At 38.9% G+C, this 24240-nt stretch overlaps 2 protein-coding genes and 1 pseudogene across 3 annotated transcripts; all 3 read right to left on the bottom strand.

The window, feature by feature from the left end:
* Positions 1-145: 145 nt before the first annotated feature.
* Positions 146-14979, bottom strand: LOC115735741 (annotated as a pseudogene).
* LOC115735791 (purple acid phosphatase 2-like) lies at positions 3196-7281 on the bottom strand. Its single transcript, XM_030667190.2, has 10 exons — positions 7074-7281; positions 6561-6883; positions 6119-6319; positions 5912-6023; positions 5468-5697; positions 4850-4988; positions 4205-4425; positions 3770-3891; positions 3319-3676; positions 3196-3279 (listed from the first exon to the last, which is right to left on the bottom strand). Exons 2-9 carry the CDS (start codon positions 6762-6764, stop codon positions 3484-3486), a joined length of 1422 nt encoding a protein of 473 aa, XP_030523050.1. The 5' UTR covers positions 6765-6883; positions 7074-7281; the 3' UTR covers positions 3196-3279; positions 3319-3483.
* Positions 14980-15710: 731 nt separating the features above from the next.
* On the bottom strand, positions 15711-19429 carry LOC115735792 (purple acid phosphatase 2-like). Of its 2 annotated transcripts, XM_030667191.2 has the most exons (8): positions 19040-19262; positions 18618-18818; positions 18412-18523; positions 17976-18205; positions 17317-17455; positions 16657-16877; positions 16229-16350; positions 15711-16135 (listed from the first exon to the last, which is right to left on the bottom strand). In XM_030667191.2, exons 1-8 carry the CDS (start codon positions 19238-19240, stop codon positions 15943-15945), a joined length of 1419 nt encoding a protein of 472 aa, XP_030523051.1. In that variant the 5' UTR covers positions 19241-19262; the 3' UTR covers positions 15711-15942. The 2 variants fall into 2 exon arrangements, with proteins under 2 accessions (XP_030523051.1, XP_030523052.1); XM_030667192.2 differs by lacking the exons at positions 15711-16135; positions 16229-16350 and having other exon boundaries at positions 16735-16920; positions 19040-19429.
* Between the last annotated feature and the right edge of the window lie 4811 nt (positions 19430-24240).

A 24240-nucleotide genomic window follows, 5' to 3' on the forward strand; every position in this document is an offset into this window, starting at 1 on the left:
TTCTAACTGAGAGAGATGATGATTTACATATGAGAAGAGCTAAAAAAACGAAAGAGGAATTGACGCCAGAGAGAAACTTGAACTGGCCAAAAAGATTACTCTAACAAAAAGCTGCCCTGAAAGAGATATCATTCACATATGACGCCACATGTAACTCCAATCATAAGAAGCCAATGCAACCCTGAAAAGTTCAAGAGAACGGAGCTCAGCTAGATTCCTTGACCGGATTCCAATACCGGTTATGGAACCATAAAGAGTCGGCCTCTTCAGCAATTCCATCATTGTTGCGGTTCCAAGCATAGTATGCATGCGTACGGTTCTTGATGTCGAAAATGCCGTGCCCGAAACTTGCTTCACGGTAGGCAGAGTACTCTGGCTGTGGCCATGTCATGCTGCTCCACAGAAAATCCACATTCAGTTTTCCCGAGCACAAAATGTAGGCAAATAAAATTTGGATTGGGAAAAAAATTGGGTGATTCTATTACTTGTTTGCTATGCCTTCTATGTTCCCTCCGTCACCAATAGTTACATAGACAGGGGCATTTGGATTAGACACCGGAGTAGCCATACCATTTGTAACGTTGTATGCTATGTTCGATATGCGTTGCTGCAAGTAGACAATGCATCATCATATCGTGCACATGATGAAATGAAAAGGTAAAATTATTACTTCACGCAATCATGAAATGAAGCTTACCGTTCTTTCATAAGCATGCACATGACCGGCAAATACGACGTCCACCTTGTGCTCAATAAACCACGGCTCGAAAACTACTCTCATGGCTTCTCCTTCCATGTAGTGGTAATTGTAGCTGTTGTACAATGGAGTGTGCATGAGAACAATCAGCCATGGCGTCTCGCTTCTATTCACTTTTGGCAGCTCGTCCTTAAGCCAATGGTACTGAGGAGTGTATATCGCTGAAAGGAAGCGGCATGGAGCATTAAAGCGACAAGCAATTGAGCGCAATATGCTAACAAGATAGAGGTTTTCTTCTCATAATCAACAAGATAGAGGTTTTCTCTCATAAGTGATGAAAATATTCCGATATCACTAAGACGACCTGTAAAGATGCTTACCAAATGCTGAATAAGAAGACAATACTATGATATATGCAGAAGCTCTCTTTATTGAGTACCACAAGGGGCTGGTGCTGTTTGACTCTCTGTATGGGACTTCATACCGGTGAAGATACGGTTTAAATGGCGTATATTCTCCCTGAAACACAATTAACCCCCTAAGTGGTGATTCAGAATCCAACAATTCACAATGTTGGAGAATGAGAAACAACAGAGATGCTTGCTTTTCGATTAAGGTTAAGACTTTTATGAAAAGCTTACAATTTGAGGGCAATAATCAATCTCATGATTTCCTGAGCACCAGATCCATTGCTGATAAGCCAAGCTTCTCTCCACGAATCTCCCCCAACTATCCCATCTCAAATTGTTGTGCAGTGGATGATCATCTGCGTAAGAGAGGTCCCCCATGAACAACAAAGCCTTTGGATTATACGGGTTTTTCTCGTAATGAGAAAGCGTCACATTCGAATCATGTGTCTGACCCAGATCCCCTGAAACGAGATGAACATAAATTAAGAGTTGATATCGAATTTCCAAAGAGAATCTTGAGAAGTGCTTATAGAGCTACATAGCCTTAAACCAGGAATTTATTGTAGCGTTGCGTTTTGTACAATAGTCCGACTGAAATTTTCCTATTTCACTACCAAATCATCATCACGTCTTGCTTCAAATATTGACATTTGACACAAGAACCAGCTCTTTAACCCATACTACAGAGAAACTTACCGATTAGACCGAAAGTGTACGGGACATCAGGGCCAACTTCAGGAGGAGTCACAAACCAAAATTGTCGACGTACGTGTCCAGACCCGACCACATAGTAATACTTCGTATCATGCTGCAATCACGTAATCATATAGATGGATTAAAAAGAAGCCGCCAAAGCTGGTATCGCTTCACTCAAACAAAAGTAGTGGAACGACAAGCTCTAATCAAGCAATCCCAAAAGAAGCTATTATTCACCTCTAAATCTTGGATAGTGCAATGGTGAATGTAACCAGAAGTGTAATTGTAGTACTTGTAAGAAGTGACTACGGTGTTCTCCGAGTGCTTCTTCTTGTGGGGGCTCTTTTCGCTCCAGTAATGCACTTTATTGGACCCGGGTTCATCAGGGGTCACCCACGACACAATCACTCCCTTGCCGACATGATCTCCTTGGGTAATGTGAACCTGAAACACATTGCTCGACGTGAGGTTAAACTAATCACCGACCCGCGGAACGTCAACCTCTTCCCTTTTGTCAAGAGGAAATGTGAAAAATCGAAATCTCACCTGTTGTGGTGCATTATGTCCTGGAGGCGCAGCGAAGACATCACTGTCAAAAGGCATATCCACCGACGGCCAGACTTTCCTAATAAAAGGACTTGTGTCTCCATCGCAGAACACAGCAACAATCAGGACAAATGCAAGGACCACCAAACAATGCGTCAAGGCGGATGAGCCAGGGGCGAACGAGCGCGATGCCATCACTTCTCAGCCTGTGATTCTTCGTTAACTTTTAGTCAAGGATTGAGTGCTCTTATACAGGTGAGTTCACGTGAATATATGGGGAATATTCTAACCTTCCCAGGAATTCTAGGGATATTATAGTTCATCTGAATTTGATAACTTAGAAACCGGATCCTATTCAACAGTGAACTTAACAGAAAAGATATTTTTTTGATTTGGTCTGTCCAGTTTTTCGTGAATCTCTCTCCGCGAGAAACAGAAAGCCAATGAATATCAACTCCAAGTATCTGTAACCTTAAAACTAAATGAAATTTCTGTGTATGGTTACATTCTGCAATGGAGTACAAATCTACAATCTCATATTGATAAACACGAGAACAGTGATAAACACGACAACTATCACTCACGCATTGTACTGCATGAACTCTAGGAAAAACGAAACATACTTATTTTCAGCCGAGCTCAACCCGGCTGTATCTTCGATGACAGTTTTTTGAAACTGAAGTTCTCAATTTGATCTGAAACTACACACACTCCTGCCCAGGACGACCTAACATGTGTTTGTTTTTTAATCTAAAAAATATTATGATTATGACCGGAAAAATATGTCCTTCGTGCGTATCTTTCTGGATATAACACATACTCATCGCTGCAACATGGGAATTGTACTGGGAAATCAAAATTATCATTTATTGGCAAAGTTTTACGGACACATTTATTAGGAATCTCAGCAATCAAAGATATCCAGTCTACCTTACCAAAAAAAAAAAAAAAAAAAAATATCCAGTCTACTGAAATTCCAGTATGAATCTTTCATTAAGATTAAAAAAAAAAAAAAACTACTGTGACAAAAAGATAGACAACAGACTCGGATAAGTCTAATTGCAGAACTTCTATTTGCTTGGAAATGTATTGAGGAAATCCAAAGAGAAAACTTGTCCTGTCTTGTGATAACCATTAAACGCTTGTGGAATCGTCAACTGGATGCCAGATTCTATTGAAGAACCACATTGAATCCGCCTCCACTGCATATCCATCCTGATTTCTGTGCCAATTATAATATGCGTGCGTTCGGTTCTTAATATCGAAAATCGCATGGCCAAAGCTGGCTTCGCGGTAGGCCGAGTATTTGGGCTGGGGTTCAGTCATGCTGCATAAAAAATCACATATTTACACGATCCAACGGCAACCCCAAATAGTCATGAATAAGTGAAGAAGTGTTTTGTGAGGCGGTTCATCTTACTTGGTGGCCAAACCTTCAAGATTGCCTCCATCGCCAATTGTTATGTACACTGGAGCTGATTGATCATCAACAGGAACGCACAAGCCGTTCACGATGTTGTATGCAATGTTGGATACACGTTCCTGTGACACTCATCAATCAGCCAGCGAGTTCTTACATTCAAACTAGACTAACAAATAAACAGAATATGGTTTCCTGCTTATCCTCACAACAGTTCGTTCATGGAAAAATAAATTTTTGTATTTTGATTTCCTTGGACAGAAATCACTATTGCTGTTGACGTGCTAATTTCATCGCCCCGGAGAACATTGAAATTGATAGTTTGATTGGACTAACTCATCAGAGTTTGCTTTATGCGTCTTCCTATGGAAATGCTATAAGCCAAAATAAAGCTGATAAATTAGATGATAAGGAAACTGAAGCATTTCAACTTACAGATCGTTCATAGGCGTGGACATGCCCTGCAAACACCACATCTACTTTGTATGTCACGAACCACTGTTCATACATCACTCTCATGGTTTCTCCTTCCATGTAGTGATAGTTGTAGCTATTGTACCACGGAGAGTGCATCAAAACAATCAGCCACGGTGTCTCGGTCCTGTTAACTTTTGGTAGCTCTTGTTCAAGCCATTTGTACTGGGGAGTATATTTACCTTAGGAGCAAATGGAGGTAAAAAGTAAATAAGTAGAAGTGAGCAGCGACATTTAATAAGAATTGGCATTTTGAGAGACATGCCTCTTGTTGTACTTCTTGGTACAACCATGCATGTCATAATAACATAAAAAATGATTGTAATGCCTAATGAAGTTTCATTCCCATTACTGGATGTTTGAGTTTATTGATGAAATATTTGCTCCTTTGAGTATGAGCAGTCTACTACATCAAACAAAATCTTGAAGAAGGGAACCATTTTCATCCGCAGATATCAAAATAGAATTTCTTCCATTTTCCACCTTGCACATAATTATTATTGTTGTTATGTCAACAAAATTTCCTCGAAAACATGGGAGGTTCCGTAGAGTAGCATCTCATTCTTGTCTATGTTGGCAGGATAGTTGAGGATGTAGAAATCATACCATATGCAGAGTATGACGACAAGACTATAATGTAGGCCGAAGCTCTCTTAATTGAGTACCAAAAAGGCGCGGTGCTGTTTGATGCTCTATAAGGCACATGGTATCTGTTCTTAAAGGGCTTGAAGGGTTGATTTTCGCCCTGCAGAAAAAAACAATGTAGAACATCATAAGTCGTGTCATTATATGACCTCATACATCCTGAAACTTCAGGATAAGAATGAAAGGGCGAGGACTCCGTCCCCTGCGTATTTCCTGTAACATCATAAACACTGATATTGAAAAGCGTCCATATGTTTTGTGAAATTACAATGGGGGACAGTATAAGTTCGTTGCCTTATGCAAACCTCAAGAACTGAATTTATTGCTTCCTTCAGTTCCCAACCTCCGATGAAGATGAATGATGCAATATAATGACATGGAACTCTGATAGTTATTAGCTACCAAAAGCAGCAGAGGATTGTTTAATCTAACAACCAGTATTGACGAAAATTACCAATTGGTCAGATAGTAGAGACTTTACGCTGCAACAAATTATCACAGAAATTAAGGGATTGAGGCTTATGTGACTCTGATTGTAAAATAGATATGTCTTGGTAGTAGTATAACGCTAGCACTCACAATTTCAGGAGCGAAGTCGATTTCGTGATTTCCTGCTGTCCATATCCAGGGTTGATAAGCTACACTTCTTTCGACAAACCTTCCCCATGTATCCCACCTAACATTGTCGTGGTTGGGATAGTTATCCGCATACGACAAGTCTCCAACAAACAATACAGTTTGTCCTTTCTGTGGATTATTCTCGTAATGGGTGAGTGTTCGGTTTGAATCGAAACTCTGACCAAGATCCCCTGCAATGTTCATCAGCATGCTGAGCACAGAAAGGAGTAGTTAACCATGGATGCATGTAAATTAACTGCAGAACTAAATTTGCTGCGACTCGCTCACGAACTTGATTATCAAAACCAAATGATTCTCAAAGATCGATAGTCCATACACAGGAATGAGGTTCTGGAGTTACTCTGAGTCATTGACTGTTTATGCATAACAACATGATTTAATTACCTATGAGACCGAAAGTGTATGGAACATCAGGGCCAACCTCCGGAGGAGTAATGAACCAGAACTGTCGGACAGTGTGTCCAGCTCCGACCTCGTAATAGTATTTGGTGTTGTACTGCCAGTAAACAGAGCAAACATCAGCAACACTTATCCAATTTTACAGACCAAGCACCAAAAAGTCAATATTTCAGGAGGAATTGAGAGATTTACCATCAAGTTGTTGATGGTGCAATGGTGGATGTAACCAGAAGTATAATTGTAGAACTTGTAACGATTAACTTTGCCCTTTGCCTTTTGCTTGTGCTCACTGTTCTCGCTCCAGTAGAGCACTTCGCTGGACCCAGGTTCATCCGGAGTCACCCATGACACGATCACTCCTTTTCCCACATGATCTCCTTGCGTTATATGTACCTAAAGACTCGCGCGGAAAGCCAATACCCAAATCAGAAACCACAAAGAAAAGAACGAAATCAACAGCAGTAACCTTCAACATTAATCAAATCAAATCTGAAACTGAATTAACTCAATTCAAGCTCGTCCCGTCACGTCTCTACACGTAGATGTCAACCATTTCACCGGTCACAAGTGAACAGAAGGAAAAGCTTGTGCTATACTGAGAGAAAGAGCAAGAACACAATCTCAGTTGAGAGACCTGTTGAGGGGCATTATAGCCAGGAGGCACTCGGAAAACATCGCTATCCGGAGGCATGTCCACAGTTTTCTCCACTTTACGGACGAAAGTGCTGGTCTTCCCTCCATTGCACAAATCAGCCCCATTCAAAACCAGAACAAGAACAAGAACGGCCCCAACAATGGCAACTGAACAACAAGAAGAAGAAGATCCCAGAACAACCATCTTGGTCTTATTCTAGGATACGGAAGAGCACGAGAACCTACGAGACACACCCCCCACAGAGTCTCACATCAATCGCACTACCCCTTATGTAGGTGAACGTAATACTGAGGAACACGCCCCTTCGATACAGAAGGAAGGAGGGATTTGCATAAATCTCGGGGAATATCCACTGGACTATACGCATATACAGGGTAAATGTCAACTCTAAAATAAGGATTTCGCAGCTCCCCAAATACGAAAAGAATCTGACCCAAAAAAAAAAAAAACAAAATGAAAACGTTAAAGCAAACGATTCTGTCTCTTTCTTTCCTTCCCTTCTCGATGAGGACGATTCAAAGTATGCAGTTGACGTAGAAACCATGGGAGATTTCGTAATAACTACGGCGAAAAGGCGCATCTTTTGACTCTTCTTCGGACATGGAGAGGGAGGCAATAATGGTTTGGACAAGAATTGGGTGTCGCCACTACCAGTTTGCTTTCGCGTGCAACTGGTTTGGACCATCGATTGATGCTGGGAAGAATCGGCCGCTGCTGAGTTCTGCAAAGAAATAAAATAACGAGAAATGACTGTGAAATTCGAACGGTTGGTAGTGACGTTAGTGGGAATTGGGTCTGTTATCTTGGCTTTGATGTGACTAACTGTTTAATTAACAATAAACACCCCTACGCAGCAAGGATGCATATGCTTTCCGGAAGGAAATCGCTCCAAAAAGTCCAAAGGTTCGTTTATCTCTTCTTCCACCACGAGGAACTTACGACATGTTTCTTAATCAGATCAAACTTCTTAATACACCAAGGGGAAAAAAATGCTTGTTTTACATTGCATTGATTGCCCCACATGTCCATGTTCCTGTTCTCTACTCGGACAAGTAACATATAACCTTTCCTCAAATCATAATTAATGACAAGGTGAATATGGTACATTTGACTATTTCGACAGATTGAACGAAAACTGTTATAGTTACGCTCTTAGGTGCTATTGTCTTCTTTAAACCCAGAGATTGAACTTGCATGATAAAACTTGAATCATAATTTGATTTATGTGAATTTTATACTTTATTATTCTCTTTTGTGAAAATTTATGCCAATACCGTAGACAAGAGAGGCCGGCCAAATGTGTGAAAGTGAGACAAAGCAACAGTGAGAATCCAAATATAACATAAAAAGACCAACTAGACTAGCACCTGTCCAATTCACATAAAGTCAAAAGCCACCGATAGAAGCTCCCCTAGATACGTTGGTCGCCATTTTTATGTCAATATGAAATCATGTGAATCCCATTATCTAATCCCGTTTTTAGATAAATACCAGATGAGAACGCAACCTTGGTGCTTTTGGCCCGACCTTGGACAGTACTAACAACCTTACTTTAAAACGTCACCAAGAAAGCATATCCTTTTACACATTATGGAAAGAACACTTTTAACAAGACATGTCGAATATCTTTAATAAAAAGAAGTACTATTTTATACTCGTGGGACAATGTTAGCACCCATTGAATTTCCCGTGAAAATTTGGCGTGGATGATAATTTGCAACATGTTTGGCGTTTCATAACCTCGGTGATTAAGATAACTGAATTGCTAATTTTACATCATTGATATCATGAAAGTCGGGAAGATTATCCAAAAAGTCTTAAACATATTGCACTTTTGTTAATTCAGTCATAAACTTTTTAATATCGCAAATCGAGTTTTAAACATTTTTCACGTTTTGCCAATTCAATATATTCGACCAATTTTTTACCCCAAACCGCTAACATAGAAGCTAGCCATCTTATGTGGCACGATCGGCATTGACGTGAATAATTTTTTAAAAATATCTTTTCTATTTTTTTATTATTTCTTTTCTTTTATTTATTTTTTTACTTAAAGTGGACAGCGAGAGCCCGGTGACCCTCGCCGGACAAAGCAAGAAAAGAAAATAAAAAATGAAAAGAAAGGAAATGAATAACAAAATTTAAAAAAATTGTCCAAGTCAAGATCGATCTTGCCACGAAGGACGGTCGAAGTTCATGTCAGCAATTTTCGATCAAAATTGGGAGGATAAACTCGATTGACGAAACGTGAAAAGGTTTAGGGATTGATAAAATTAAAATGGTTAGGGCTGGATACAAAGGTGCAAATAGGTTTAAGAATTTTTGAATAATTTTTTCCATGAAAATCAATAGTGTGTGATACTTATGTCATTGTTTCTCCAAACAAATCAATAATAGGAGATTTCGAATTTCTCCCCACACTGAGCTTGAGCCCATTTTTTTGTCATAAACAGACGCCCCAAATGATCACATTGATATAAGAAAAAGTATTAAAAATATCCTAAACCTATTACATTGGTATAAATTCAGTTCTAAATTATTTTACATTGGTACCAATTCAATCCATCCATCAATTTTGGCCGAAGATAGCTAATGTGGATGCCGACCATTATATGTGACACGGTCGGTGCTGACGTGAATATTTTTTTTTATAATTTTTTATTTTTTTCATTTCTCCTTTCTTTTTGCCGGTGGCCATCGGGCATGGCCAGTAAGGATTGGCCTCGCTGGGCTGTGCCTGGGTGAGGCCGACCCTCGCCCAGGCCTGGGCGGCATCGCTGGGCCTCGCAGCAGAGGTGCGAAGCCACTGATTCACGAGACAACAAAGTAAAGATCGAGCACTCGCTCGTAGGCTGTGGCCGAGGACTTATGATAATCCGCAACCGACCCCGAGGAATCTCTGTACCGAACGAATGAAGTGGAATTGTCATTCGGAATCGTGTGAATGCCTTGAGAGTTGACTGACCTGAAACTCTCCAAGCCATCATCAGTGCTCGTTGTAGTCCCCACTATTGACCAAAAAAGAACAAAGAAAAAAAGGTAGCAGTCCCCACCTTTCCCCTTTTTTTTTCAGTGGCCTTCTTATTTATTTTAAGTTTCATTTATTTCGCAAAATAAAAAACGAATAATTTAAATAAAAATTTCTTAAAAAATGATCGCATGTATAACTTAAAATAATTGATCAACGATTTTTTTTATCATATTAACAACAATTTATGTTAAATATTTTCATAAATCATAAAAATATTGTGAGTAATATAAGTAATTATTTTTAAAAAAATAAAAAAATATTTAATTTTGTGCAAAATAAAATGTCCTTAATTGATAAACGATTAATTTATGCACGGTATCATCACAAAAGCAGGTTCGTGCAATACGCGGCCTTGACTTTTCTCAGATTAGGAAATGAAAGTAGTCCACAATTTACGGCTTACTTTAAACAAGCCATGTCATCCGGGAAATTCTTACATGAAATTGGTCAACGTGATAAACTGAATCTCGGCCAACGAAAATGATGGGACCAAATTCATTTTATTCGTACATGTATTAAGTTTATCGGATAATATTGTCCTAAGAAGTCGGGCCACCACTCTCGAGTCGCATATCGTTCATGTTAAAAATATCACACGTCTAGATTTTTTAATACCGTTCATAGGTAGAGCGATAGAATAATTAAGTATTAAGCTATGATTTTATCTAATAGCTTAAAATTTTAGAACAGTTGATAGTGATCTCACAAAATCTCATATATATAGAGAGAGAGAACTATTTGCATGTTGACCATTTAAAGTTAAATCAATTGCAAATTGCAATGCCGTGTAAGTATTCCAACCTATTATTCGTATAATTACAGGAGTTTTCAAAATTAGGGCTTAAATTCGAAGTTTTGTGAAGTCCCGAGTCCTGATCTCAACAACTTAGGCTTGAATACTTGCACGGCGGTGCAATTGGCTGATTCGTCTTCGAATCTTGAACAGATTTTTCTCTCTCCTCTTTTCCCCGACTTTCCTTTTCGCGAGCGAGCCCCACTTTTCGTCTTCTCGTTTCGGTCGCCGCTTGCTGCTGCTTCTTTCCCCTTTCTACGCTTCAATAGGGTCGAAGCTGTTGAAGAAGAAAGAAATGAATGGGTTGGGCTTGGGCTCTAAGAGGCATGGGCTGGAAAGTGGCTTCATTTTCTAGTTATGGTCTTGCTTTTTGGGCCTGTGCATGGATCGCAGTCCCTGCATCAACTTCCGTGTTTTCGGCTTCCACTGCTCACTCTTAATAAAGTCTATTTAGAGCCATTTTGCTCACATATGAGATAAATTTCATTTGGAGCTGCTCAATTTTAGATTTGGACTTACTTTCGATGATCTTAAGATAAGCATTACGCATCTGTCTAGTGTTAAAAATAGCGTCGAGACTATGATTTGAGTCCAAGCATAATGCATAAACTCTGGGAAAACTTTGATCTGGAGTCCAAGTCGTATAATCATGTGATTACTTTGCGATTTATTCTCACATGTCCTAAAATCCTTATTTATTGTGAAAATGGGCTTGTCTGTCCTATCTTTTTATTTAATTTTAGGAAGTGTTTTGAGATCACTTGAATAAATGCAATAGAATAACTTTCCTGAGCTACTGTCTTTATACATGGAGAGATAAAATCATATATATATATATATATATATATATATATATATATATATATATATATAGACACACACATACATACATACATACTTGCCAAGAGTACAAGAATTGCTTGACTAGATTGAGAGCAATTTTTGGATTCCTTTGATGTAGGGAGATATTTTTTCCAATACGCCCCGCAAGAGAGACGTGTCATCGCGGATGCCGATCTTGGACTGTAAATGAATAGACCGTTGCTGTGCAAGACGATAATGGACATCGATAAATAAGAAAAAATCGAGGATACCTTCGGTAGTGTGTTTGCGAGTTGAACATGAGTGGACACAGGACATCCTCATGAGTCGTGATAGACATTTGTTAACCATGTTGATAATCAATGGCAATGTGTTTCATTTTGGAGTGAATAATAGGATTAACGCACACATATATGGCACCAATGTCATCGCAATAAATGCTAGGTATAGTTGAAGAAGATAGTCCAAGTTGATGCAGGAGAGATTGAATCCATGTGAGCTCGGGAGCTGTTATAGCAACAGCGGGATATTTAGCTTTGGTTGATCGTTGCTTTCGAGAACACCACAATAGAGTCTAATCGATATAAACCATTTTTTTTGGTCGAACAATATCAACTATGTTTAAGTAGGGAAGTTTTATTTTTACTTTTATTAAATGTTTGATGTTGATTTTGAAATTGGTGTTCTCCCCCAAAGTTGCAAGGCCGTTCAAATGTTGATCTAGAACCATTTCAACAGTTGAACTTGAAAGACTTGTTTTAATTAGAAAGAAGCCGACCATATAGTGATACTTTGTATCAGGCTGCAATTATGTAGATGAATTAAAATAAAAAGCCGCTAAAGATGGCATGGCTTCACTACATGCTTCAAACAAAAGTAACGAAAAAGTAACGAGGTCTAATTAAGCAAACCTCAAAAAAGCTATTATTCACCTCCAAATCTTTGATAGTACAATGGTGAATGTAATCAGAAGTGAAGTTCTTTGTCGTACTTGTAAGAAGTGACAAGGATGTCTTTTCAGTGCAGTAGCTCGAGCCGGGTTTATCATGAGTCACCCATGGCACAATCATGTAATGTGAGCCTAAAACTCATTGTTGGAGGCGTCGTTAAACGTATCCTGCGAAACACGAACTCTTTTCTTTTGTCAAGAAAAAAAGCACAAATTGAAATCACACCTGTTGCGTCACATTATATCCGAGAGGCACAACAAAGACATCGCTGTCGAAAGCCATACCTACTGATGGACAAACTTTCCTAACAAAAGGACTTGTTGTTCCTCCATCAGAGATCACAACGACGATCAGGAGTTCATGCTCGTGCTTTGGCTTGTGGATTTTGGTTGGATCTCTATGTGTCACTGTCCAAAGGCTTCCACCGTGCAAAGTACCGTGAATGATCCAAAAGACCAGCCAGTCTCCTAGATTTTGTGAGTTCTCTGCAATATAATGGACAATATGGTAAATGTACCATATTTTGGAGTGTTCCTGTATTAATGCAGGCAGTTGGGAGATGGACAAATATTTTGTATTAGAGGCTTGCTCTATGAATATTTAGAGCACAAGAGAAGGCTTGGTGGATCTATATATCGTATTAGAGGCTTGCTATATGAATATTTTGCTCTAATATAAGTATTTTTCGTCCATGGATATCTTTCTAGACCGAAGAAAAATGAACATTCGTGTCATAGATGCCAAAATAAAATCAGACTTCTCGTGTTTGATATTTGAAAACCAAAATATGTCACTGCCATAACAAATGGGTAACATTCTATCTTAAAAAATTCAACAACCCATAACATTTGTCACAAATTATCTAGTAAATCAAGTATGCCAGCTTAGAAAAACTAAATTTTGTTATGACTCCGTTAAATAAGATATTTGAATGTTTGAGTATGGAAGTTTGTTTTGCTCTTTTGAAATGTTTGACCTTTATTTTTAAATTTCCAATTATATTCTGTTGTGGTTATGTTAATGAAGTCGATATATCAAGCTAACACGTCAATGGAGCATGATGACATGAGTCCGATCACGAGAATGCGACAAACGACAAATAAGGCAAACAAGATACCCAGTTCATGTCTTCCTCTTCGTAAAAAGGAATATATATCTGAAAGAGAAACCTAAAATTCACTTTAAAAAAATAATGATTATTCTAACAAAAGCTGCCCTACACATGTCTTCTCTTTATTGAGTACCACAAAGCGATGAGCTGAAAGGACGAGGCATGAAGCATTAAAGCGATAAGCTGCTAACGCCTTTCTTCTTAGAATTTCACACCATGCCATGTTTGAGGTGAAATATTCCGACATCACTAATACGTACGGTAAAGATCTTACCATATGCCGAATAAGAAGACAATACTATGATATAAGCAGAAGCTCTCTTTATTGAGTACCACAAAGGGCTGCTACCGTTTGACTCCTTGTATGGTGTATGGGACTTCGTACCGATGCATATGCGGTTTAAATGGGGTATATTCTCCCTAAAACACAAATAAATGATCATTCAGAATCAAACAATTCACAATAATCAATTTCAGAGACTTCTATGAAAAAAAAGCTTACAATTTCAGGACAATAATCAATCTCATGATTTCCTGCAACCCAAATCCAAGGCTGATAAGCCACGCTTCTCTCAATGAACCTCCCCCAACTATCCCACCTCAAACTGTTGTGAAGTGGATGATCATCTGCATAGGAGAGGTCCCCGATGAACAATAATGCCTTTGGATTATATGGATTTTGCTCATATGAGGCAACACATTCGACTCATGTGTCTGACCTAGATCTCCTGCAATGAATAGATAAACAGAAATTAAGAGTTAGATTTTGAATTGCCAAAGAGAATCTTGGGAATTGTGTAGAGCGCTATTTAGCCTTAAATCGGGAATTTATTGTAGCATTCAATTGAGTAATACAATTTAGTCTACCGAATTTTCTTTTTCACGAATGATCATGTCTTGCTTTGAAAGTGACATTGGACGCCAGAACCAACTCTTTAACCTATCTATCAGGTATTCTACTTTTCTACAGAAAAACTTACCGATAAGGCCGAAAGTGTACGGGACATCAGGGCCAACTTCAGGAGGGGTCACAAACCAGAATTGTCGCCGTACGTGTCCAGACCCGACTTCATAGTGATACTTCGTATCAGGCTGCAATCATGTAATCATGTAGATGGATTAAAAAGAAGCTGCCAAAGCTGGTATCGCTTCACTCAAACAAAAGTAGCTGAGCAATCCAAAATTCACCTCTAAATCTTTGATAGTGCAATGGTGAATGTAACCAGAAGTGTAGTTGTAGTACTTGCAAGAAGTGACAACAGTGTCTTCCGACTGCTTCTTCTTCTGGCTCTTTTGCACTTTATTGGAGCCGGGCTCATCAGGTGTTACCCACTGCACAATGACTGCCTTGCTGACATGATCTTCTTGTGTTATGTAAACCTGAAACACAATGTTCGAGGCGAGGTTAGACATAATCACCCATTCTACAGAACGTGAACTTTTTTTTTTTTGCTTTCTTTTGTCGGAAAAAGCAGAAGAATTGAAATTTTATTGTACCTGTTGCGGCGCATTATATCCAGGGGTGTAGCAAAGACATCACTGTCAAAAGGCATGGCCGCAGATGGCCAATGTTCCCTAACAAAAGGACTCGTCATTCCTCCATCGCACAACACAGCATAAACCAGCATACACGCAACACACGCAAAAACCGCCAAGGCGGATGAGCCAGGCACGAACGAATGCGAACCCATCACTTAATCTTTCTTTTAACTTTTGAGTCAAGATTAAGTGCTCCAGTTCACCTAAATATAGTGGATATTCTGACCTTCTCAAGAATTTCAGGGAAATTTAGTTGATCTGAGTTTGATGAACTTAACGGGAAAGATCTTTTTTGATTGAGTCCATCCAGATTTTCCACGAGTTCAAAAATCTGTACTTGGATAACGGTGAAATAGAAGGTTTTTCTGTGAATCTCTCCATGAGAAACCGGAAGCTTAATAGATATGAACTTCAAGCGTAACCTTAAAACTACATTTAATCAACTTTCTTAGATCAATCTACAATGTCATGTTGATCAGCACGACAACTATTACAGATTTGATAAACATGGCAACTACAACGCACGCATTGTATGGCATGCTCTCTTGGATAAACGAAACACACTCATTCTTACCCTAGAGCTCAACCGGATTCTGTCTTCAATTTGACTCTCGGTTCAGTGAACCATAGATATCTGTTTACTGGGTCTGGTAAAAGCATACATCTTTGTCCATTCGAAGGATTTTATTTGAAGATTATTTGCATGTTAATCTGAAAAACTGGATTATGATTATAACCTGAGAAGGACATACTCAAAGATTGTTTGCATGTTAATCTAAAAAACTGGATTATGATTATGATCTGAGAAGTATGTCCTTCTCGTGCATCTCTTTAGATATGACAAACACTCATCACCGCAATATAGGAATTGTATTGAGAAATCAAAATTAGTATTTATCAGCAAAAGTTTTACAGACATGTTTACTAGGAACTTCAACAGTCAAAATAACATCTACTGAAATTCCAGTATGAACCTTTCACTCACGAAAAAAAAAAAAAAAACTCTCTTGCAGAAACATAGTGCAGCAAATTCAAATGAGCCTAATTTCAGAACTTTCATTGTGAATGTATTGAGGAAATCCAAAGAGAACTTGTCCTGTCCTGTGTTATAACCACTAAACACTTGTAGAATCATCAACTGGATGCCAGATCCTATTGAAGAACCACATAGAATCAGCTTCCACCGCGTAGCCATCCTGATTTCTGTGCCAGTTATAATATGCATGTGTTCGATTCTTAATATCGAACATCGCGTGGCCAAAGCTGACTTCTCGATATGCCGAGTATTTTGGCTGGGGTTCTGTCATGCTGCATGACAAAATCAGATATTTACATGATGAGACGGCAAGCAGAATAGTTATAAATAAATTAAGCAGTGATTTGTGAAGTAATTCATCTTACTTGGTAGCCAAACCTTCAAGATTCCCTCCATCGCCAATCGTTATGTACACTGGAGCTGATTGATCATGAACGGGGATGCACATGCCATTCACGATGTTGTATGCAATGTTGGAAACACGTTCCTGTGACACTCATCAATCAGCCAGCAGTTCTTACATTCAAACTAGACAAACAAATAAACAGGATTTCTGGTTTCCTGATCATCCTCACGAATGATGTGAAAAATAAATTGTGTACTATGATTTCATTGGACAGAAATCGCTGTTGCTGTCGACATGCTAATTTCATCTTCTCGGAGTACATTGAAATTGATGGTTTGATTGGACTAACTCATCAGAGTTGGCTTTATGCATCTTCCGATGGAAAGGCTATAACCGAAATAAAGCTGATGAATAAGTTAATAAGCAAAGGGAAACATTTCGACTTACAGATCGTTCATAGGCGTGGACATGCCCAGCAAACACAACATCTACTTTGTATTTCACGAACCACGGTTCGAACATCACTCTCATGGTTTCACCTTCCATGTAGTGATAGTTGTAGCTATTGTACCACGGAGAGTGCATCATAACAATCAGCCACGGTGTCTCGCTCCTGTTAACTTTCGGTAGCTCTTCTTCAAGCCATTTGTACTGGGGAGTATATTTACCTTAGAAGCGAACAGAGGTAAAAGGAAATAAGCAGCAAGTGAGCTGCGATATCCAATAAGAATTGGCATTCTGAGAGACATGCCTCTATTTTACCTCTTGATATAACTCTACGTGTCATGATTACATCAAATCCAAACGATTTTAAAGCCTAAGGAACTTTCATTTCCATTACTTGACGTTTGAAATTATCGAGGCCTTTTTGCTCCCACGAGTATGAGCAGTGTAATACATCAAAAGAAATATTGAAAGAAGGGATCCGTTTTCATCCACAGATATTAAAATAAATTTTCCTATTAATTCTTCATCTAATTTCCACTATGCAGATAAATCAATATCTTATTATGTCATCGAACTTTTCTCAAAAACATGGAGGTTCCATAGAGTAGCATCTCATTCTCATCTATGTTAGCTGGACAGTCAAGGACGTAGAAATCTTACCATATGCAGAGTATGACGACAAGACTATGATGTAAGCCGAAGCTCTCTTGATCGAGTACCAAAAAGGCGCAGTGCTGTTTGATGCTCTATAAGGGGTGTGGTATCTGTTCGTAAAGGGCTTGAAGGGTTTATTTTCGCCCTGCAAAAAAAAAAGAATGTACAACATCATCAGTGGTGTCGTTTGTATGAGTTCATACATCCTGAAACTCCCTCGGTAACGAAAGGGAAATGGTGGTTAGAAAACGAAAGGGCAAGGACTTACACCCCCTCCATATTTCTTGTAACACCATAAACACTGATATTGTAAAGCGTTCATATGTTTAGTGAAACTACACTGGGTGACAGTCTAAGTTCTGCCAGTGTCTCGCCTTATATAAACCTCCAGATTAAATTTATTGCTTCCTTCAGTACCCCAAGTTTCTGATGAAGAGAAATAATGCAATATGAAGACACGGAACTTGGTTAGAGTTCTTAGCTACCAAAAGTGGCAGAGAATCGTTTGATCTAGTAACCACTATCAAAGCAAATTAACAATTAGTCGGATCGTAGAGATTTTTTTTTTTCTGTACCGTGTTATCACAGCAATAAAGTTATTAAGGCTTATGTGACTGTGAATGTGAAATAGATATGTCTCGTGGAAGTATAATGCTAGCACTCACGAGTTCAGGAGCGAAGTCGAGTTCGTGATTTCCTGCTGTCCATATCCAGGGTTGATAAGCTACGCTTCTTTCAGCAAACCTTCCCCATGTATCCCACCTCACATTGTCGTGGTTGGGATATTGATCCGCGTAACACAAGTCTCCAACAAACAATACAGTCTGCCCTTTCTGTGGATTATTTTCGTAATGGGTGAGCGTTAAGTTTGAATCAAAACTCTGACCAAGATCCCCTGCAATGTTCATCAGCATGCTGAGCATAGAAAGGAGTAGAACCACGGAGGCATATAAATTAACTGCAGAAATAAATTTGCTGCGACTTGCTGATGAACTTGACTATCAAAACTAAATGAGCAAAGACCAATTACAAAGGCAGGAATGAACTTTTGAAGTTACTGAGTCATTGACATATGTATGCATGATAATATGCTTTACTTACCTATGAGACCGAAAGTGTATGGAACATCAGGGCCAACCTCTGGAGGAGTAGTGAACCAGAACTGTCGGACCGTTTGTCCAATTCCGACCTCATAACAGTATTTGGTGTTGTACTGCAATTAAAGGAAACAAACGTCAGTTATATTTACCAAATTTTACGCACTAAGCCCAAAAGATTAAAGTTTCCGGAGGAATCAAGAGATTTACCATCAAGTTGTTGATGGTGCAATGGTGGATGTAACCAGAAGTATAATTGTAGAATTTATAACGATTAACTTTGCCCTTTGCCTTTTGCTTGTGCTCACTGTTCTCGCTCCAGTAGAGCACTTCGCTGGACCCAGGTTCATCCGGAGTCACCCATGACACGATCACTCCTTTTCCCACACGATCTCCTTGTGTTATGTGTACCTAAAGACTCGCGCGGAAAGCCAATACCCAAATCAGAAACCACAAAGAATAGGACGAAATCAACAGCAGTAACCTCTACCAAAACCGAATTAACTTGATTCAAGCTCGTCTCAGCGTCTCTCCACAAGCAGATGTCAACCATTTCACGAGTCACAAAAGAACAGGAGGAAAAGCTTGTGCTATGCTAAGAGAAAGAGCAAGAACACAAGCTCAGTTGAGACCTGTTGAGGGGCATTATAGCCAGGAGGCACTCGGAAAACGTCGCTATCCAGAGGCATGTCCACAGTTTTCTCCACTTTACGGACGAAAGCGCTGGTCTTCCCTCCATTGCACAAACCAGCCCCATTCAAAACCAGAACAATGACAAGAACAGCCCCAACAACAGCAACGGAACAAGAAGAAGAAGATCCCAGAACAGCCATCTTGGTCTTTATCCTGGGATAAGGAAGAGCACAAGAACCTACGCGACACACCCCCCACAACGTCTCACGTCAACCGCACTCCCCCTTATATAGGTTCATTGTAATACCGAGGAACACGCCCCTGCAACATATAAAGAAGGAGGGATTTGCATAAAACTCGGGGAATATCCACGGGACTATACGCATGTACAGGGCCTTTCGAAGGCTAAAATAAGAATTTCGCATCTCCTCGATTAAGGAAAGAGGCTTAGCTTTTTTTGAGGGAACATGCAAAATGATTCTGTCTATTTCTTTCCTTCCCTTCTTGATGAGGACTATTCTAAGTACGCAGAGATTTCGTAATGGCAATGGCCAAAAAAGGAGAGAGGAAGGCAATAATGTTTTGGACAACAATTGGGTGTTGCCCGACACTGCCAATTTCTTCCGCGGGCAACTGGTTTGGACTATCCATAGATGCCGGAGAAGAATCGACCACTGCCAAGTTCTACCACATGTCCATTATCTATGTTCTTGTTCTCGACTCGGACAACTAGATTATAAGCTCCTGAATTCATAATTGACTAATAAGTTGGGCTCACGCTACATCCACTCATTTATTGGCTCCTAACACCTCATATCACATTGATTTGATTACATTAATCCTTGAGGCTTCAGGGTCCCGCTCTTAACTTAAGATTATTTCTTAACTTTTTTTTCTCTCTTTTTTTTTTGTTTCAATTTTGTTAGAGACGAAATTACCTATGCTCCTCTCAAACAAAATTTGTTAAGGTTAAATGTGGGGTCCGCTCTTGATTTAATGTTATTTTTTGCCTTCTTTTCTTCTCCTTTTGGAGCAAAATTGGTGTCCTCATCTTTCAAATAGCTAACGAATTATTGTGTTAATGAGTTGATATTTCTCTTGTTTTTTGTACTAAGAAACTACATAAAAAAACCTAAGCATAAGCAGAAGTGAAAAGAACCATGTACCAATTTTTGTTCGCATGTCATTCAATTACAACATTAATATGTATCATTAAGTTGTAATCCGTGTACTTCAATTGCTCAACTTTCATTTTATTAGGTGAATGCAGTAGTACCATAGCCATTTATTTTTCATGCCCCTCGTTGCATGATGTTTTAAAAGATACGTTCAAAAAAATTAAAAATATGACAAAGTTAAGCACATAAAAAAGTCTAAACATCCATTATTATCATACAAATGCATAAGAAAATACCCCCTAAACATTATTACATAGAATACTATCTTTGCCTTGAGTATAATTAGCTGTTGATAAATTGAAGATTATCTAATATGTTTTAACGTTTCGACAGACCAGAGGAAAATTATCATGAGATGGAGGGAACTACGTACTTCTTTTTGGGCTATAATTTACGTACTCTTTTTGGGTCGGATTTTTACGTACTTATTTGTGCTATTTTTTGTCTTGTTGATTCGTGTTTCAAGGTATTGCGTGTGCTCATGTTTAGTATTTAACGAATATTGCAATTTTATGTGTAGTGGTTTTTTTTGTGGTAAAAGTAAGTATTGTAATAGCTTTAACCAAACGCAAACTTTACAAAGGCGAAACCCGACACCAACAAAGAAGCTTGCACTCAAGGTGAAACTTCATGTAAACTTTGGCAAAAAGTTCAATTAATACAAATGTTTACTCTTTTCTTCTTCTTTTTATTATTTTTCTTTGTGAAAATTTATGCCGATTCCATCATCGAGAGTAATATAATAAAAATGATATTAGCTAGGATAAGAGGCCGGCCAAATGTGTGAAAGTAGAGACAAAGGTCGCGAATAGTTTCTCTGTTTTTCTTTTTTTCCATTCCCAAGAAAAGGTTTGGAATAAAAAAATGTTTGGTAAAATAAATTTATTTTTCTATTTTTGGGACAAATTTTTAGCCCAGAAATAGGTTTAGAACATAAATGAGAAGTATAAATTTTCAACATTTCTGTTTCTGTTTCTGAAAGAAGAATTCTTCTCATTGCTCACTTCTTTTGTTTGACGTGTAGTCTTCTTCTCTCTTCTGTCCCTGTCGTTGGCCGTTGATCACCATCAACCGGTCACCGGCCACCGATCAAGGCCCAACAGCTAATAACTGCAGAAATTTTATGTTGTTACCGGACGATTTTCTATTCGGGAATTTAAATTTTTCGTCATTGTCAAAGCGTTTCTTTGCTCAAAAACTTGTCCGGAGAATAAAAATAGAAAAATCTATTTATGGCTAGAAGTAACTCCCGGGAATAGAACCGTTTTCATTTGCTTCCAGTAACCCTAAGAATCCAAATGACAATAAAAGGCCAACTAGCACCTGTCCAATTTACAATCCGGATGGTGCACATGACGTGCCCAAGGGACTAATTTTCTTTTAGTACAGTCAAAAGCCACCAATTCAAGCTCCAAATTTGATCGTTAACCACCATTTTTATGTCAGCGTCAAATCATTTGAATTCCAATATTTAATCCCTTTTCAACATAATACCAGATAAGAACACCAAAGCCCGCCCTTTGAAACGTTTTAAAAAAGTACAACCTTACATTAAAAAGTCTCAAAGAAAGTATAGCCTTTTGTACATTAGAAAAAAACACTCAACATCACAAATCATGTATATTTAGAAAAAAAGACCTATTTTACACTTGTGGACCATTTTAGCAACCGTTAAATTTCCCGTGAAAATTTGCTGTCTACCGTCGTACGTGGTGGCCAACGTCGATGATAATTTGTGACACTTTGTCGCGTCCTTTCATAACCTGCCTGTTTAAGATAATTGAATTGCTAATTTTACCTGACTTGACACGACCAAAAGCAATAAGGTGTGATACTTATGTCATTATTTCTCCAAGAAAGAGAGGGGGTGCGAGAAAAAAGATTCGGTCGGGAACACAAACTTTCAAAATGTGGAAGAATAATGTAGAAAGGAAGATCCACTAGATTCTGTATGATCATGATTCACTTCCAACTGCTAACTAATAGTCAATCTAACTTGATCACATTAGTAGATTGCTTCCACACTCTATTAAGGAAGTATCCAAAACAAGAGTAACTCCTCACCCTCGTCCTAACAACAGAAACCACGTAAGAAGTTATGATTACTCGTTAAAAGTGATCATTCCATGATGATTCAAAATGGATGAGAGAATTGGCCATATCAAAGAAAAGTAGAGATTTCGAATTCCTTCCCTGACTACGCTTGAGCCCATTATCGCTCATAAACAGAAGCCTCGAATGATCACATTGGCACAGGACGAACGCACAAACCGTAAGCCAATATCAAGCTAAGGATCGGGCTTCCTACGTGCGAACCATCGCGACCGCAATCTCTACCCTTTTGCATGACTAGAAAAGACAACAATCAGATACATACGTGCACGCGAAAACACCTCACGTTTGACGTGCCTCTACTTTGTTCTATTCCATAAATTATCTTGCTTAACTGATAAAATTCACGTCATAAATTCTTCGGAAGCCGATTACATGTGTATCGATGAAACAAACCACAAAGTAAAGACCGAGCAACACGCCGGTAGACTCTGGACACTGATGACTATTTACTTTCTTACATCCTTATTTGCGTGCCCAGCTTGTTATTGGTGGTCGATTGTCAAATTGGGTAACTAATGAAATTCAAAGAACAATCCAAACAATGCATTAAGTACTCTCATTTCTCAAATAAAAGCTTAAGTGCCCTCTTTGTTTCAAAGAACGGCTTGACCAAGGAACATTTGTCATTTTTATTTTTTGATTTTTTTTATTTTTCTCATTTCTTTTTTTTTTCTTTGTTTTGAGCGGCGATCCTTGGCCAAGCCTAGCCACGGTGAGGTGAACCTCGCCCGGATCCGGGTGAGCCAACCTTGCCAGATCGGGCCTTGCCTCGTTGGCCACGAGCAAGGCTGCTCTTGTGGCTGTCGAGACAAGGGCGGTGACCCTCGTTGACCACGAATTAAAAAAAAAAGGAAAATAGAAAAAAGATAAGATAAGATAAAATAAAAAATAATGAAAATACTTACCGCCTTTATTTAGATTTTTCCTTGAAATTTGTGCAAAAGGTACCCGTTCTACAACTGAGATATGCCCGATAAGAGCTGCTCCATATCAGCATGGGAGGCTAGAGGCCAGGGGACTTCAGCGCCAGAGAACTGTGTCCCCCGTGACCATGACGTTTCTATGCACTCACTACCAGTTCAGGAGCAAACTGATTTCTTGATTTCCTGCCGTCCAAATCCAGGGGATAGGAGCTGCTCTTCATTCAGGAAATCTTCCCCATGCATCCCACCTCACGTTACCGTGCTTATAATCACCTTAAGTATGGACTTAAGTAAAATCTTAAACTGTTTCATCTTAAATCTCGTTCGGATCTCGAGATTCCTCAAATGTAAAGCAACAAGAGGGTACTTCCCGCCAACATGGAAGAAAAAGATATGCCCATCATCAAGGGAATCACGATGGGAAAGGTAGACTCCATGTCGGCTTTGATCGGCTACGGTTGGGTAGAGTCGTATAATAGCGTTCTACGTCCGGAGTGAGTCATCGGAGTTTCAGCTCTTATATTGTCGACTTGTGCTTTGCACGGTGTCTTTCAACATACTTATCTGCAGCATACCCCTAGTTGAAAGACACTGTGTGAGACACCGACACGCGACACGTGGTACGACACGACGTAACACGATACGTCGACACGTCATTTCTAAAAAAGTAAAGAATTTCGATATAGTAAAACACGTCGTATATTAAAAGTATATTCTTATATATATGTGTATGTAAATATATCAATAGTGATTTTTTTCTTTTTCTTTTTCTTTTTTGTTAGAAATTCACAATTAGGTTTATTTGTGAGTGGCGGGGTATATTACTTAAGTATACATATTTTTGATAAATTTACATTTTAACTCATAATTTATTGAAAATGCTTAAAATTAATCTCATGCGTGTTGAAATGGCATGTTGGAATATTGGACTCATGAGTCACCGGCTTGTCTAGAGCGTTGGTCACGTATCGGATGTATGACGCT

Source organism: Rhodamnia argentea, chromosome 11 (assembly GCF_020921035.1).
Source record: "Rhodamnia argentea isolate NSW1041297 chromosome 11, ASM2092103v1, whole genome shotgun sequence".
Taxonomy (NCBI): Eukaryota; Viridiplantae; Streptophyta; class Magnoliopsida; order Myrtales; family Myrtaceae; genus Rhodamnia; species Rhodamnia argentea.